The following is a 15,420-nucleotide window of genomic DNA, read 5'->3' on the forward strand; positions in this document are numbered from 1 at the left end:
TTTCGTAGGTTTCCAGAAATCATCTTCGCGTTGATTATTTAAAATATGTTGGACTTTCGCTGTTGCACTTTCTACGAAATTTGTTAGATTTTTTTCTATTTCTTCGTTAACTATTTTACCTGTACATATTATATTTACTAAGCGGTCGGGGGCATTATCAAGATCAAATGGATCACACCAATAGTTCTCTATGCTATTAAGGATTTTCCAAACATCTTCTTCATTTTTCCCTTCCATCCTATAATCGGTTTGCAGAGACTCTTCCTTCTTGGCTTTTTGAAGTATTTTTGAAGAAGCCTCTGTAGAAAAAAATATATTAGAAAAAAGGAGATTATATAGTTGAGTGATAATCTACTCACCCAAAAAATTTTTGGAGTACCTAGCCTCTCAATATATGCCTTGTCGTCATCCATCGTAAAAGAGCCCCTGGCTTTTTGGAAAATCCAATTATTCCGGAAGAACTCTTGCAGTCTTTATTAATGGACTGCTCAAGAGCCATATCTGAAGCCACACAGTTAAATTTTTTTTCGTTGGTTTTTTTTACAACGAAATTTCCAGCTGCTAAAAATGCATACATTTCAGGAACGTCTGCTTTTAAATTCTCCATATCGGATAAATATACTGGAATCCATTTAAAATATAAATTTCGTCCAGCAGATGATAGGTAAGGCAGTGTATCATATACCGCACATAAGTGGGCTTCAAAATCTCCATTTCTTTCTGACTTAAGGAGTCTCCAAAGGTCAATAGTATATAGTATCTAGTATCAGAGTATATAGTATAATAGTCAATAGTATCTACTAGCTACAAAATATTTCTTGTTACGTCTGTTCGTATTCGGTATATCGCGGTTCCTCTACTGAGGCGAGGAGTCGGCGCGGCCGCTGCCGCCAGCCGCCGCCGCCGCGGGTTGTTTTTAATTTTAATTATTACGTAAACTATAAGTTTTAATAACCTGCATTCTTTTTAGAAAAGTTACACAAACATTTTACTTTAGTTTACCCGCAGGATGTATAGTAAAATTTTCAGAAATAAAAAAGTTTTTCGATTGCTGAAAAAAGCAATGCACAAATAATGATTAACGACATTCTCATCTAGTTTACTCAAAAAATAAAAATGATCTTTGAGACTTGTGATACACTGTTACAACCGCTAGAGTGTCTTCTTTACAAACAAAAATATATTTAAATACTTGGAATACTTTTGAAATTATTGCGAGTTATATGGTAAAAAGTAAGATTTTTTGATTTCGTATTTTTTTACACATTTTTGGCTATAAAAAGAGTCAGCCCCAACCTAGGATGTCGTGAATGTGCGTTTCAGTTGCCCAACATAATTCTGTATAACGTTATATAAGTCTCGTTTGGTTCTACCTTAAAAAAAACAACAAAAAGAAGCGTCTTTTGCCGGCGAATTTACTCCGCTATATTTTATAAGGAAGTTAGTCGTAAAATGGCCAACAGTCTTGAGGAATAACTTTCTTTATTTCCTAGAGATCCAAATACTTTCTTTTTGTAATAGTTAATTGTGACGAATGTAACTGTGGGGATTTTGCATTTCCAGGTTTAATTTTGACTGGTCTTGTTGACAATGTTTAAAAATCATCATTGTAATTAACCCTACAAAATATTTTCAACACAGTTTTTATATTTTAGGGCGCGTATATGTATTTGTAACCATCAACTCATCTTGTAGTCTTATAGATTTATACTTGAGTAGTGGCCTATGTCTAAAGTTTATGAAGAAATGATAAGGCTTAGTTTAAATTTGTACAGATTCTTTGGTCGGGCTTCTTTCATGATTCAATGTTAGTCGCTTGGCAAATATATTACTTTGTTCTTTAATGCTGATTCAATGGCGGCGTGAACAGAATCGCATTTCATTTGAGTGTGACGTTTTTCTAAAAATTTTTGGTAGATCACAATTCCATTTTTTTCTGAAAGGTAAAGTAAAACATTAGCCATAATGGCATTCCTATTCTGTGCTGTACATCCATCAGAGTATATAATTATGGACAGTTTATTTTTTGATTGTAAGAATTTTTTTTCGAGGTAATCTACCAAAAATGAGGCATATGTTGCTGCCTGTCCATCTGCACTTGTTTCATCATACCAATAACAAGTAGTTTCTTGATTTTTTAAGTTGTAAACAGTAAAATTGTGGTTATACAGTTTTGTTCTGTAATATAAAGAGCTTGCAGGCAAACTTGGAGAAAGTTTAACCGCTTGGACATCCATGGTTACAAGAGATGATGTTTCCCTTCAGATACCATTTTCTTATCGCTCTCTTTTTCTTCTGTGGTGGCATTCTTTTTTATTATGTGCTCATTATACTCTTCATTTGACAAGTTATTATTTTTAAACTTGAAACACAAGTCGCAAAGATCCTTTCGTGGATAAAACAACGATATTTTCATATCATTGGCTAATTTACGATAAATTAGCCTATGATATGAAAATAAAGAGAAGTTATTCACTGAGGAATCTTGTTATTTTCTTGGCTTTTATTTATTTATTTACGGGATGTCCCCATTCTAACAAAATTACAAAATAAATTATATCTTAACCCTAAATGTATATAATTATTCTGGCATCAACAAATATATTAATAAGATATTGAATAATGAAGATATTGAAATTTGGATATTTAATAATAATCTATTAAATATCCAAATTTTCTATAAATCAATAATATATCTATCTAAATGTATATAAATATGTAGCAGCCCAAGATATACAAATAAGATAAAACTTCCAATAACTTAACCAAAAACTCAAAAAAAAAATATAAAGCAACTAAAAACATACCATTAAAATAATCAAAATAAAAAAAGTAAAAGCAATCAAATTTATTTGATACCTAACACATAGTACTCAACGAGTAAACTCACTCAGACACCTTTTAAGTTTTGAAGGCTTTAAATCCAATAAGTCAAAATCCTGATTAAATCTATTTCCCAACATGTGGAGTCGATTAATTGGAGAAAATTTATCATAGTTTGTATGGTGATATTCAATCAGAAAAAGGGACGTCTTTTTAAGGACTCTGGTATTCCATCTAAAGTTTATCCGCGATAACAATTCAGGGCAATCAATAGCATTATTAATCAACTTGTGAAGAAATATCATATCACACCTAGTTCGATAGTCCTCAAGAGAAGTCATATTTAGCCTTGACTTAAGTTCCAATAAAGACTCATCTCGTACATTCAATCGCCAGGTACAAGTCCTGAGAAATTTATTTTGGACCTTATTAAGACTGTAAATATGGTTAGCATAATAAGGGGACCAGACTATGGAAGAATAAGACATGACTCTACGAATAAGTGTAAGATATAAAACTCTGAAGGCAGCTACTCAAAAGTCTTGAGTATTTCTAGTTATAAAACCAAGAGTACGAAGGGCTTTACTAGACAAACTATCTACAGTTCTTTCATTTCAAAACGATCCACCCTTAATAACTTTCTTAAAAAAAAAAACACGTCAAATTAGATATACAGGGGGACGTTTAATTATGCATTTACTGAAGTTCCTCAACCAAAATAGGAAGTGAAAGTGAACCCCTTACATTAACGAATTGTATCCTTTTATGTAGGTAACTATTTAGCCAAGAAAGAAACCACTTAGAGAAACCATAGCATCTTAATTTAAAAATGAGCAATGAGTGGATGACTGTGTCAAAGGCCTTTGAGAAATCAGTATTGATGGAGTCGACCTGATGACCCTTCTCAAAAGCCCTGACAATGAAGTCGTGATATAATAAAAGGTTTGTAGAAGTAGATTTACCCTGCCTAAACCCATGTTGATAAGCTCAAAAAGCTTAGGGATAGCAGATAACATTACAATGGGCCTGTAATTTTTTATATCATCCCTGTCACCATTTTTGAATACAGGAGTTATAAAGCTGTCACGCTATTTCTCAGCGAAACTTTGTAATTTTAAAGAGAAATTAAATAATGTACACAAAGGTCTAGAAAAAACTATAAACACACCTTTTTAGGAAATAGGTAGGTACATTATCAGGACCATAACTCAGTTTGTCCTTAAGACCAAATATAGATTCAAAAACCTCAGACAGGGTGAACTGGATAAAAGGCATGTCGACACAATTTGCTACTGGAAAATTAAAGTTACTAAGATCAACCTCCTCAGAGTGATAAAGACTAGAAAAATAGGTAGAAAATAAGTTTGCAATATCCTCCCCCGAATCTGCTGAAATATCATTTAAATGCATAGCATTTGGGATACCATGACTTTTATTAAGGGAGTTAATATGATTCCAAAATTGTGTGGTGTCAGATTGAATTGACTCATTTAAGGTAGCAATGTAAGATCCAAAGCATTGCTCAGTATGAACTTTACATTGAGTACGTAGGTTAGCAAACAGGATATAATCTTTAGCTAAGTTAGTACTTTCGAATTTAGCATGAGCAGTCTTTTTTGATAGAACAAGATTCCTTAATTCTGGGGAAAACCAACGAGGAATCCTGGAAGGCTTATATATTTTTTTTGGTACATAGAGTAAGATTGCATATAAAACTACTTCATAAAAGTTATTCACTGAATCATCAAAAATACTAATTCCAGTCCACTAAAGAAAAATAATCATTCAAACTTACAAAATCGGCATTTTTAAAATCAGAATAAGTTGTACTATAATTCAACCTTTAAATCCTATCACTAACCCTAATATCGCAAATTTTTGCTAAGTGGTGAAAGTTGTTCAAAAGAAGATTATCTAAAGCTTGTTGAACAGTTATTTTATGGTACTCGTCAATACTGTTAAAAATCAGATCCAGAAATACACCATGATTTTTTGAAATAATGTTAGATTGTCGCATATTCAGATAAGAAAATGATTCACAAACTATTTTGGCTGGATAGGTCAGTGCGCACTCAACTAATAGACCCTCTTCAATTGAGTAATTCCAAGTGGCTAAGGGTAAATTGTAATCTCCAAATAGAAATACAGGTATATTGGGAAAATTTTCCTAAATACTTTCAACTGCTGAGCAATGGGCACGGTAGACTTCTTCTGAAGAATTAGGAGGAATGTAAACACAACCCAAAATATTAGATAGCTCACCATAATCCACTTAAACACAAATGTGCTCCACATTACCGATATTTTCGGTCTTTTTCAAGACCGAAAATATCGGTCTTGAGTTGTTTGGCTTTAAATTTATTATGTACTAACATTAATACTCCACCACCACGTTGTTTAGTACTAGTTAAGGAATTGCGATCTAGCCTAAAAATCCGATATTCAGAATTAGCTAATTCATTGTCTAAGTCATGTTGATTTAGCCAAGTCTCAATCAAAATAATGACTTCATAATCACATTGCAATATTGCACCACGAAGTTGATCAAGTTTAGTACCAATGCCACCCAGATTCTGAAAATAAATAGATATGGAGGTTAATGTGTTCGGTTTTTTGGTAGTGGCTTTTTGGTAATTAATGGACATTCATGAATTTAATAATTAAATCAGTCTCTCCTTCTTGTTCTCTGCCAGGTAGCTCAGATAGAACAGCTTTGAACTGTTCTTGCTGAAGCTTTGTTTTATCATAGCCCATTCTTATGTTACCATCAAGTCTATTTCGCCTTTTCATAGCATTCTTTACCATATTTGAGGGTTTAGTTACCACTTTAATTGGCCTGTTCCTTCCTTCGGAAGCCTGCCCTACTCGTAAAGCCTTTAAAACATCATCCTGTGCGACGCCAACATTTTTTAAGATGGGGGCGAGTACAACATTGTTATTATCAATTCTTTCGTGCATACTGCTACTTCCAGACTCAGGAACACCGTAAACCATTAGATTGTTCGTCCGCTCTCCACGATCTTCAATTTCATGTAACACTGATTCCATGTTAGCAGGAGCACCCAAGTTCCCTTCAGAAGTCTGCTGTTTTTTTAATGTTTCCACTTCATCCTTTAGGGATTTAATCTGCTCCTCCAGTTAAGTAAATTTGTTTGTCAGCAGAGAAATTTTTTTGAAGGAGAGCACACAAGCATCACAAAAGAACAGAATAATGCGTTTTTGCACAACTATGGCTCTCTGCTCACTTGCACAAAGACCGGAACATTTTTCATCCAAATGAAAAAATAGACGGCAGCTATCACATCTAGCGGCTTTCTCTATGTGATCATCATTGATTGGCTTTAAACACTTGTTGCAGGGCTTCATTATTCACAATATAACCTTACAAACTTTACTTAGAAAAACTCCAATAAAAACAAAATGTTTTTGTAGAATCAATATGCTACACATACACTAGCGACTTAGCTCGTTAACTTTAAGCAAAATAAGTTTTAGTTTTTACTATAATATTAAAAAAACTCAAAATTAAATCAGAGCAAAAATAAACACATGTGTACAATTTGAGGTTAGGTTAAGTATATCTATCTATTAGAGTACTCTCTGTATAACTCTGTAAATGATTGGAATTATTGTGCCAAATATAGCCTATTCGCATAGCCCATTCCTACAATAATGTGATGGAATCTTATTCAGGGACAATAATTTTTTTTTAAAGTTGTGTTTTCTCCATAGGAATTTCTTATAGACTTTCTTTCTCATTAAGTATAGCAGCTTCACTTGCTGCCATGCTATGCTTTGCAGGTACCAGTTTCTCACAGACTATTCTTTGTCTGGATTTGCTGTCTTCAGTAGTCTTTAGTCTTTTTGTTAGAACTACCATTACACTTTAAGCCACAAAAACTTTTCGTTGGTCCCAGGACATATCTGATCAAAATTTATTTAAAATTGCCTCTCGTTTTTGTTCTGTTATGAAGTAGCATTTTCTCGTTTAATCGGTTTTCATACTTTTTTAATACATTTGCAGCGTATCCCCGTTCACTTCGTGGAACGTCATGGAAAGTGATCTTCTGCTAAGCAGGTTTTCTGTATCCCAAATATTTTTTTCCATTTAGTCAAAGTTTTTGATTAATATCTCTCTTGTTTATACCTTTCTCTTTCTTTCTTGATGTGGATTGATGTTTCGCCGTGTCCTTATGTTCCTGAATGTCTTGAACCACGTATAGTGATCTGGCATGTCGATGTCGTTCTTCTCAACACCCGATTCAGGATACCTTCTTTCTTCCTCATCATCTAAATCTATATCGGAGTGGTCAGTTTCAGATGGGGTGTAGTCGGGATCTAAAGTTAAACGAGGCGCCTTAGCAGCGCTTTTTTCCTTTTTGTCGCATGCTCAAAGTAATTGTTCATTTCGAAATTCCACTAAATCCTTTTTTTCAGAAGTGAAGTCAGATTTATAATTTGAACTTTCTTCTTCAATATTTTTATCAATTTTTATAGCATTCTCTTTATTGTCATCAGAAATAATAACTATTTCTACTTTATTGGTCATATCAGCAATATTTTCGGGTGTAAGTGCTTCAGTTGCAATAAATTAGTTGGTATTTTAACGCTGGCATCCCTATCACTCAGAATTTCTTCATGTTGGGTCTCAATGAACATTATTTGGCCAGATGCAAAATTTTTGCCATTCCTGAATACATTTTGATGTAAAACAGAAACTTCACTATTGGATTTTCAACTGTAATAAAATAGCAATGTCTAAGAATTTTCTTATATATTATGATTAAATCGTTTACCTTAGTCAAAAGTTAACAAAGTACTGATAAATGCAATAAAATTGGATCAGCAAAACTTTTTTAGGCAATGTCTGAAATAGAAAAAAAATTGTAATCGGTTGCTTTTGAGGAAAAGAAATCAATGTAAGATAATAAAATAATTCGATAGTAATATATTATTATCACACCTCTTTAAATTCGGGAAGTTATTTGTGATAAGTATAAAGCAATTACAACAAATCATTCAGTAAAGGATATAAAATTTGCTTTTCGCAGGAACATAAAAGACGGCACACATACAAATCAAGAGACTGGTATAGCTAAAAAAATATTATTTAATGCATTTTTTTCATTTTAAACCAAATTAAAAAATATATAAAAAAAATTGAACTTCTGCTCACTATGCGATGTGGCAGTTTCTAAAGACTTAAATTATAATCATATAATAATAATTTTATAAAAAACGAACAAAAAGCTGTGACTCGTAAAAAACGTTATTTACATCTGAAATAAAACAGTTCATCGTAACAACCAGCGCCGGTCAAAAATGTTATTTATAGCTTTATTATTAGAGTTTTGACACAAAACATTTTCTATTAACAAAGTAGAACAATAAATGTTGACAATTAAAACAATGAATTCAACATAACTTAGCGTAAACTTACCCTTTTTATGCGAACGTAAAGAAACACCTGTTCATTAATGGCCATTTCTGACAAATACAAGGTATTACACCTAAATAATGTACATCGGCAAATACGCGGTCCTGCATCTGCGCAGTTATAAGTTCATGTTTTTTCGGAATATTATTCGGGAATTGCGAGGTCCTGTTTATTGTATCGTATTGTATCCTTTTTGACTTATTTTACATGCCAATAGATGGCCCTGAGTATATTATATAATATTACAGAAAAAAACCAATAATCGATGAAAATGCGACTTACAAGCTATTGTAGTATCTTCTGGACTAGTTGAAATCTTGATAAGCGGTTGACGTTGATGTTTTTCAAATTCTCATCTAAAGGAGCTGCGAGGGGCTTCCAATGAGGAAGTGAGCAGGGGTTAACGGGATTAGGTCATTGCCTTCAGATGAGAGAAGACAAAGAGAGAGAGAGTTCAAGATAGCTTCGATTTGAGATAAAGTAATAGTAAACTTCTCAAAAGTAAGATGTGCACCTGCAAGCACACGTTCTAAATGATATATGAAGCTTTTTACGCCGCTCTCCCACAAACCCTCCATATGCCGAGAATATGGACATATAAACTGCCAGTAGATTCCTTTTCCAGTTGCAGTTTCCTTTAAATCATTTTGGTATAATTTTAAAAATGCTTTTAGTTCACGATATGCTCCCACAAATGTTGTGCCATCATAGCTTACAATTTTAGAAGGCTTTTCTCTTCTTGAAGCGAAACGCCTAAATTTGATGCTGTCCTAATCACTTCACTGCTTGAACTGTCCGGCTTCAGGAAGCAGTGGACCTTGTAGTAAGCTTCAAACTTTAAACGTAAATGTTTTAGGAACACTCTGCTACAATTTCCACCAACAAAGAGAAGCCGAGGTCGACTATCGTCAGGTGTATTGTAAAAATTACGACATTAATTTGTTTCTCCCAGCTTTATTATTTAAATCAATATTTTGGGTTAAACCGATATCATAGAAAATTTACTCAGCTATTTCTAATGGCGTTATTAAACCTATATCTTCATTTAGTAATTTTGGTCAAATTTTAAATATGTATTTTTATTTTAAAAATTGCGCGCTCTTACGGCTGCTTTACAAAGTTAAATATTTTTGGGCGATCCTTCGTTGTCATTCTTTAATGATTTTTTTCCCAATTAGCTAAGGTCAAGGTTTCTTGAGATATAAATAAAGTACACTTCTAACTAAACACCCTGTTTATATTTTTCAGAACTGGTTGGTAAACACTTTTCGATCATTTGTTGGATCATATGGAACGGAAAGTGAGAAGCGGAACATGCTGCCATCTGACCTCGAAAAGGGAAACGATGAGAAAGCCGCTAACGGAGGATGCAGTGAAACGGTTTGTTCGATCGCTGCCAGCCCATACAGAATTCTGAGGGTAAGTGTAGCATAACAATATGTACATCGTTGATACAATAGATGTCGACGCTGTTAATTAAAAAAGACACTTAGCTTATTTGAAAAAGGAGATGTGCATAAATGCACGAATCACAAAAACTTATTATTTAATAATGATTATTAATATTACGTCACTATATTTCAGTATTTTACATTTTAAAGAATTTTTTTAGTTGAAACTTTTAAGGGATTTTTATTTTATTTAAGGCAAATACCACAATAATTTACTCAGGCGATATACTAAGACAACCTGTACCAACGTGAGGTCCCTGCTTTTTTCCAATAAACATCTTAAATCTATAAAGGGCGTTCAAAGTAATTTATTTTATGTTTTACCTATCTATTATTGATTTATAATACCTTAGAAACGGAATATGTTATGGTAGCAATAATACCTGCTATCACACCTAGGGCATTATAGGCGGGCATTATGATAATGCCCGGAAATTTTGTTGCTTATCCAATTTTATTTCTCTCATAATAAAGAATAAACATCCATTTGATACAAAAATAATTTTAATGGACAATTTACAAACTATACAAAATAGCGTTTTGTATGTCTAGCGTGGGATCAGCTACATTTTCCGGAACATTTCAAAATTGTAATTTTTATTTTGGAAATAAAGTTTTTTATTAAATTTAAAGCGCCTAAATCTTCTTCAATGATAGTAAAACTTTTTGAAGTTGAAGTTTTAGTTTCTGGTACCTTTATAACCAAGACCGTTTCTCTATCTTCAATATCATCAATGGTCATTTTGACCAACTCATCTCGTCTTAAACCTCCAAAAACACCCATTACCAATATGACTTTGTGTACCAAGTAGATATCATCAGGAGCCTTCTTAATAAATTTTATTATTTGTTCTCCTTCCAAAACTTTAGACTTCTTCGGGACATATCCTTTCGACTTAACTTTTAAAAAAGATACGAGACGATGATATTGCGAGAAGTCTATATTTTTATATTTTTCATAATTTCAATGCTTTTTCTGCTGCTACAGCTTCGGTAAATTGGAATGCACTTGAAACGGCTTCTGACCCACTTACTTTATTTTTTCAAGTTCTGTGTGATAAGATCAATCAGTGCTTTCCTAAAATGAGGCTTAAAACTAAGAAACGAAAACCATGGGTTACAAGAGGCCTTAGAATTTCTGCTAAAAACCTCCGTTTTTTGACTAAATTGTGCAAATATACCACAAATGAAAATATCCTTGTATATCATCAGAAATACCGTAGTCTGTACAGAAAGACAATTAAAGCAGCAAAATCTAATTATTATAGGGATCGCTTAAATATGTCATCAAATTGGCAAAGAGAGTGTTGGTCGATTATTAATGATTTTAGACATTGCCATAGAAAAGTATCGGAACCGGAGTTAAGACCTGACATTTTAAACGACTATTATTGTGATATACCTAATATCTTGCTCAAGGGCATTCGTAGTAACATTGATCTCTTACACTATCTTCAACAAGTGTCGGTTGAGCATTCATTCTTCTTTCATCCTGTCGAACTTACCGAAGTAAAACATAAAATCAAACGCCTAAAAAACCATAAATCATCTGGAGCTGATGGGATATCTTCGAGGTTGTTACTCTTTTTGCCTGATTCAGCCTTAAATGCTTTAGTTTCTGCCATACACAATTCTTTACATAATGGCATTTTTCCTTCATGTTTAAAGGAGGCAGTGGTTATCCCTCTTCATAAGGGTGGAGATTTGGATCAGCCTTGTAATTTCCGTCCCATTTCTATTTTGTCTACCCTCTCTAAGATAGTTGAAAAACTTGCAAAAAGCAGAATTTTGTCCTTTTTACATCATAATGGCATTTTGTCTGCAAATCAGTTTGGATTTCAAGCCGATAAAGGGACTCATGATGCTGTTTTTAGCTTTTTGGAGAGCGTCTAGGTGTCCTTGAATTCTGGAGAGTCATCGGCGGCAGTGTTTTGTGATCTATCCAAAGCATTTGACTGTGTGGATCATGGAATACTGTTATCTAAGCTCGATAAATATGGTTTTAGAGGCGTAGCGTTGCGATGGCTTGAGTCCTATCTATCAAATCGTACTCAGAAGGTTACAGTGTCTGGGCGTTTGTCTACTTCTAGATCCCTAAAATGCGGCGTTCCCCAGGGTTCAGTGTTGGGACCACTGTTATTTTTACTGTATGTGGATGACTTGAGTTCATTGAAACTGCAGGGCAAGGTGGTTCAGTTTGCTGATGATACCACCATACTATGGAGCCATAAAAATTCTGATTATATTAAGACTTGTATCCTTGAAGACCTTCAGATTTTATCAGGGTGGTGTGCTTCCAACAGGCTCGTGTTTAATGTAAGAAAGACGTCTATTATGGGGTTTAAGTGCGATGTTCAGGGTCTGATGTTTGACGAAAATTCCCTCTTGCAGAATAAAGAGTGCTGCAAGTTCCTAGGAATTACCATTGATGGTCGCCTTCGGTTTGAAGATCATATTTTACATTTAGCTGGGAAATTATCTTCTGGATGTTTTGCAGTAAGAATGGCAAAACAAGGGCTGGGAGGGGTGGTTGCACGTTCAGTGTACTTTTCACTTATTGAATCTCATATTCGGTATGGCTTGCCTTTTTGGGGTTTAACCAATAAAAGGGCTACTTAACATTATCTTTGTTATTCAAAAAAAAGCAGTTAGATACCTATGTTCTGCTAAGTTAAGAGATTCTTGCAAACCCCTCTTCATTTCTGAAAAAATCCTAACTCTTTTTTCACTCTTTATCTTAGAAACAGCTGCTCTTATTCACAAAATTCCCAAACTACCCTCTGACACTGGCCATTTGACTCGTCGTGTAAATGATGTTCCCCTACCTATTCCTACGTCTTCCCTTACCAAAAACTCATTAATTTACATAAGTAAAAAAATTTACAATCATGTTCCTCTGTGTGTTAGACATATATCGGATGTTAAGAAATTTAAAAGAGAATTAAAGTCGCTTTTATTGGCTAAGGCATATTATAATCTGGATGACTTTTTTAATGATAGGTTTTAACCTTGGACATGTTGGAAAGTTTTCTTTTTTTCCTCTTTTCTTCTCTAGTTTTGTCAACAAGTTTACCTTTATTTAGTAATTGATTGTTTTATTTAGTCATCTTTAATTCAAGTATGTTCAAAAAGTTTTGTCTTCTTGTGTTTAATTTTGTTCATTGTTTTGTCAATTTTTGAAATTGTATTTGTGTTTTGTTTTTTTAGCTTGTAGGATGCTTGTACACAAGATTATTCTTACGTAATATAGCACATTTTCTTTCTTTCTTTCTTTCTTTCTTTCTTTCTTTCTTTCTTTCTTATAGACCATTATCGTAGACCTTAGGGTAGAATACTTGGTCCAGAGAGAGTTCGGACTGTATTTTTCCGACTAAAACATATGTACCTATTAAAATAAAATCAATAACTTACCAGTTCCTGAAAATATACCATTAGAACGGTTTCGGTTATTTGAACAATTGCATTGGCATCTTTCCAAATACCAAATATGCCATACTCCCGATCATACTGTTGCCTTGATTTAACTGGCAAAAGATTTTCGGTCGCTTTTATGGCCTTTTCTCTTATATTTTGTCGAATTTCTTCCATTTTAAGCAAATATTTAAACAAAAAAATGCCAACTGACTAACTGAGAGAAACATCAAAGTCAAACTTAAATAATCACTGCAAGTCACTTGATAAATTTCTGTAGGTAGATATGTACGTATACCTACCTAAGTTTAGGTTTTAGGTATTTAGGATTTTGTAATACAGGGTATTTAAAAGAACAATGAAAAGGCGACGCTGGAAGAGCTGCTCAACTTGAACTGTTACAAACTGAGGAAGACATTTTAGAAATGGTCGAAGAGAAGCCAACAATGAGTACTATAGCAGCTCAAGTTGAAGTTTCTTATAGTAAAGTGTGGAAGACTATGATGTAACCTCTGGTTATACCTAATACTAACATTATTAATAAATTTGCAACTGTTTGGGTCATTTAAGCATATTTTAGTTTTTTACCAGGTATATTTGATTGTTGATACCTTGTCACCATTTAATCGCATGAAAATAGTATGTATTACTTTACGTAAATGTCAGTAAGTGTCAAGTACAGTTGCAGAGTTTAAGAGTCATTATAAGAAGTCAACTATTAGATTCTGTATTTAATTTGCAAAAAAAAATTACTCTCGCTCAAAATTATGATTTAAGGCACTTTTTTTAAAATATCATAGTTTAATTGTACAGAAACGCCAGTTAAAATGCTGCAAAAACTAAAAAAAAAAAAGAAATTAGGCTTGAATCTTAAATTAAACCTGTCAAATAAAATAGTGACTTAAGGTAACTTTTCATCATATACTCATATATCTACATATACATATACTCATATCATATATATACTCAACTTTTTGGCAACATTTTAGCAGGTATTTCTCATCAATCAAATTAAGATATTTTAAAAACAGTGCCTTAAATCATATTTTGCAAGAGTAACTTTTTTTCCAAATTAAATAAAGAATCTAACAGTTGACTTCTTATAAAAAAATATTTTATCACCTCGCAGATTTTCGGCAAAAAAGGACCAAGTACCTTCGTAAGTTCGCATTTTTTTTTAAATTGGCTTTATCAGTATTTGACAATTCACTATAATAACCTCTATGCAAAATTTAATTAAAATTAAGCTGGTAGTTTAAAAGTTATGATAAATAAACAAATAATTATTCTTAACTTTAACACCCGGTATCTTTGTTATTAAACATTTCTGAGAAAAACTTTATAATGAAAGTCTGTTTCTTTTTAAATTCTTTATCACGTATTAAAATTAATGACGTTTAAACTGGATCACCCTGTATAAAAAGGTGCCAGGTTCAGGAGACATTCATTGCAATGTAGTCGTACCGTACTGTTTAAGCAAAGTACACATGATTGTCTTTTTTTTACTAGTATTTCTTCAATGTTTACATTTGATCTTGACAGTAAACCTGCCGCTTCTGAGCGTAGAGTTTTCCATTTGTTACTCTAATGTTGTTACAGGATTAATTACGCTTTAGACGGGATCTGGAGAATCCTAACTTTTATTCATTTGGTTAAAATATTTAAAAATGAGTACGAGACTGCTGACTGAGACACCCACCATAATTACAATTGCCTTCGACTCTTAATGGAATTCGCCAATATTTTTCTTTGAACCACTATCAATATTATCACCATTTTAATTCTTTGTTATTGTTTACAATATGCTGTGCATGGACAAGATTTCACAGCAATTAAATTGGTCAAAAGGTTTACTAAAGCGGACGCCAGTGGCGCCGCGTGTCGAATTATTACGATTTAGCCCGTATTTGTACTTTCTACTAGGCACTCTATGGTTTGCTTATTAGTGATCTATGTATGGGTTTTACTTGGGCCCATAGCGGCTAAACCCATAAAGTAACGAGCGAAGTTCCTCAATCTGCGGTCCGCGCCCAGACGTCTTTTGGACTACTACTTAAGCAGTTCCGCGACGCATCTGGTGGGTCTTTCCAGCTCCTGCGTCTGATGTGAACATGAACCGTGCTGTCCGCTGTGACGAAGAGAGATTAATCGTGTCGTGAAATAAATCTAGTATCATCTCTCTTCGCCATTTTATTATTGAAACACACTTAGTCCTCTTTGCCATGATATAAAATAATGTTTCACCATTCAGTTTTTACACTTAGATCGATTTCTGAAAAAATCTCACTTGGATCCCTT

The 15,420-nt window shown here is 33.4% G+C and overlaps 1 protein-coding gene across 2 annotated transcripts in view; it reads left to right on the forward strand.

The window, feature by feature from the left end:
- Positions 1–15,420, forward strand: part of LOC126747382 (transient receptor potential cation channel subfamily A member 1) — a 592,560-nt gene that overhangs the window by 17,766 nt on the left and 559,374 nt on the right. For both annotated transcript variants that reach the window (XM_050455968.1, XM_050455967.1), the window contains exon 2: positions 9,509–9,679. In XM_050455968.1, coding sequence (XP_050311925.1) covers positions 9,509–9,679 — 171 coding nt within the window. The remainder of the gene's footprint in view (positions 1–9,508; positions 9,680–15,420) is intronic.

The sequence above is a fragment of the Anthonomus grandis genome, chromosome 19, assembly GCF_022605725.1.
Source record: "Anthonomus grandis grandis chromosome 19, icAntGran1.3, whole genome shotgun sequence".
NCBI lineage: Eukaryota > Metazoa > Arthropoda > Insecta > Coleoptera > Curculionidae > Anthonomus > Anthonomus grandis.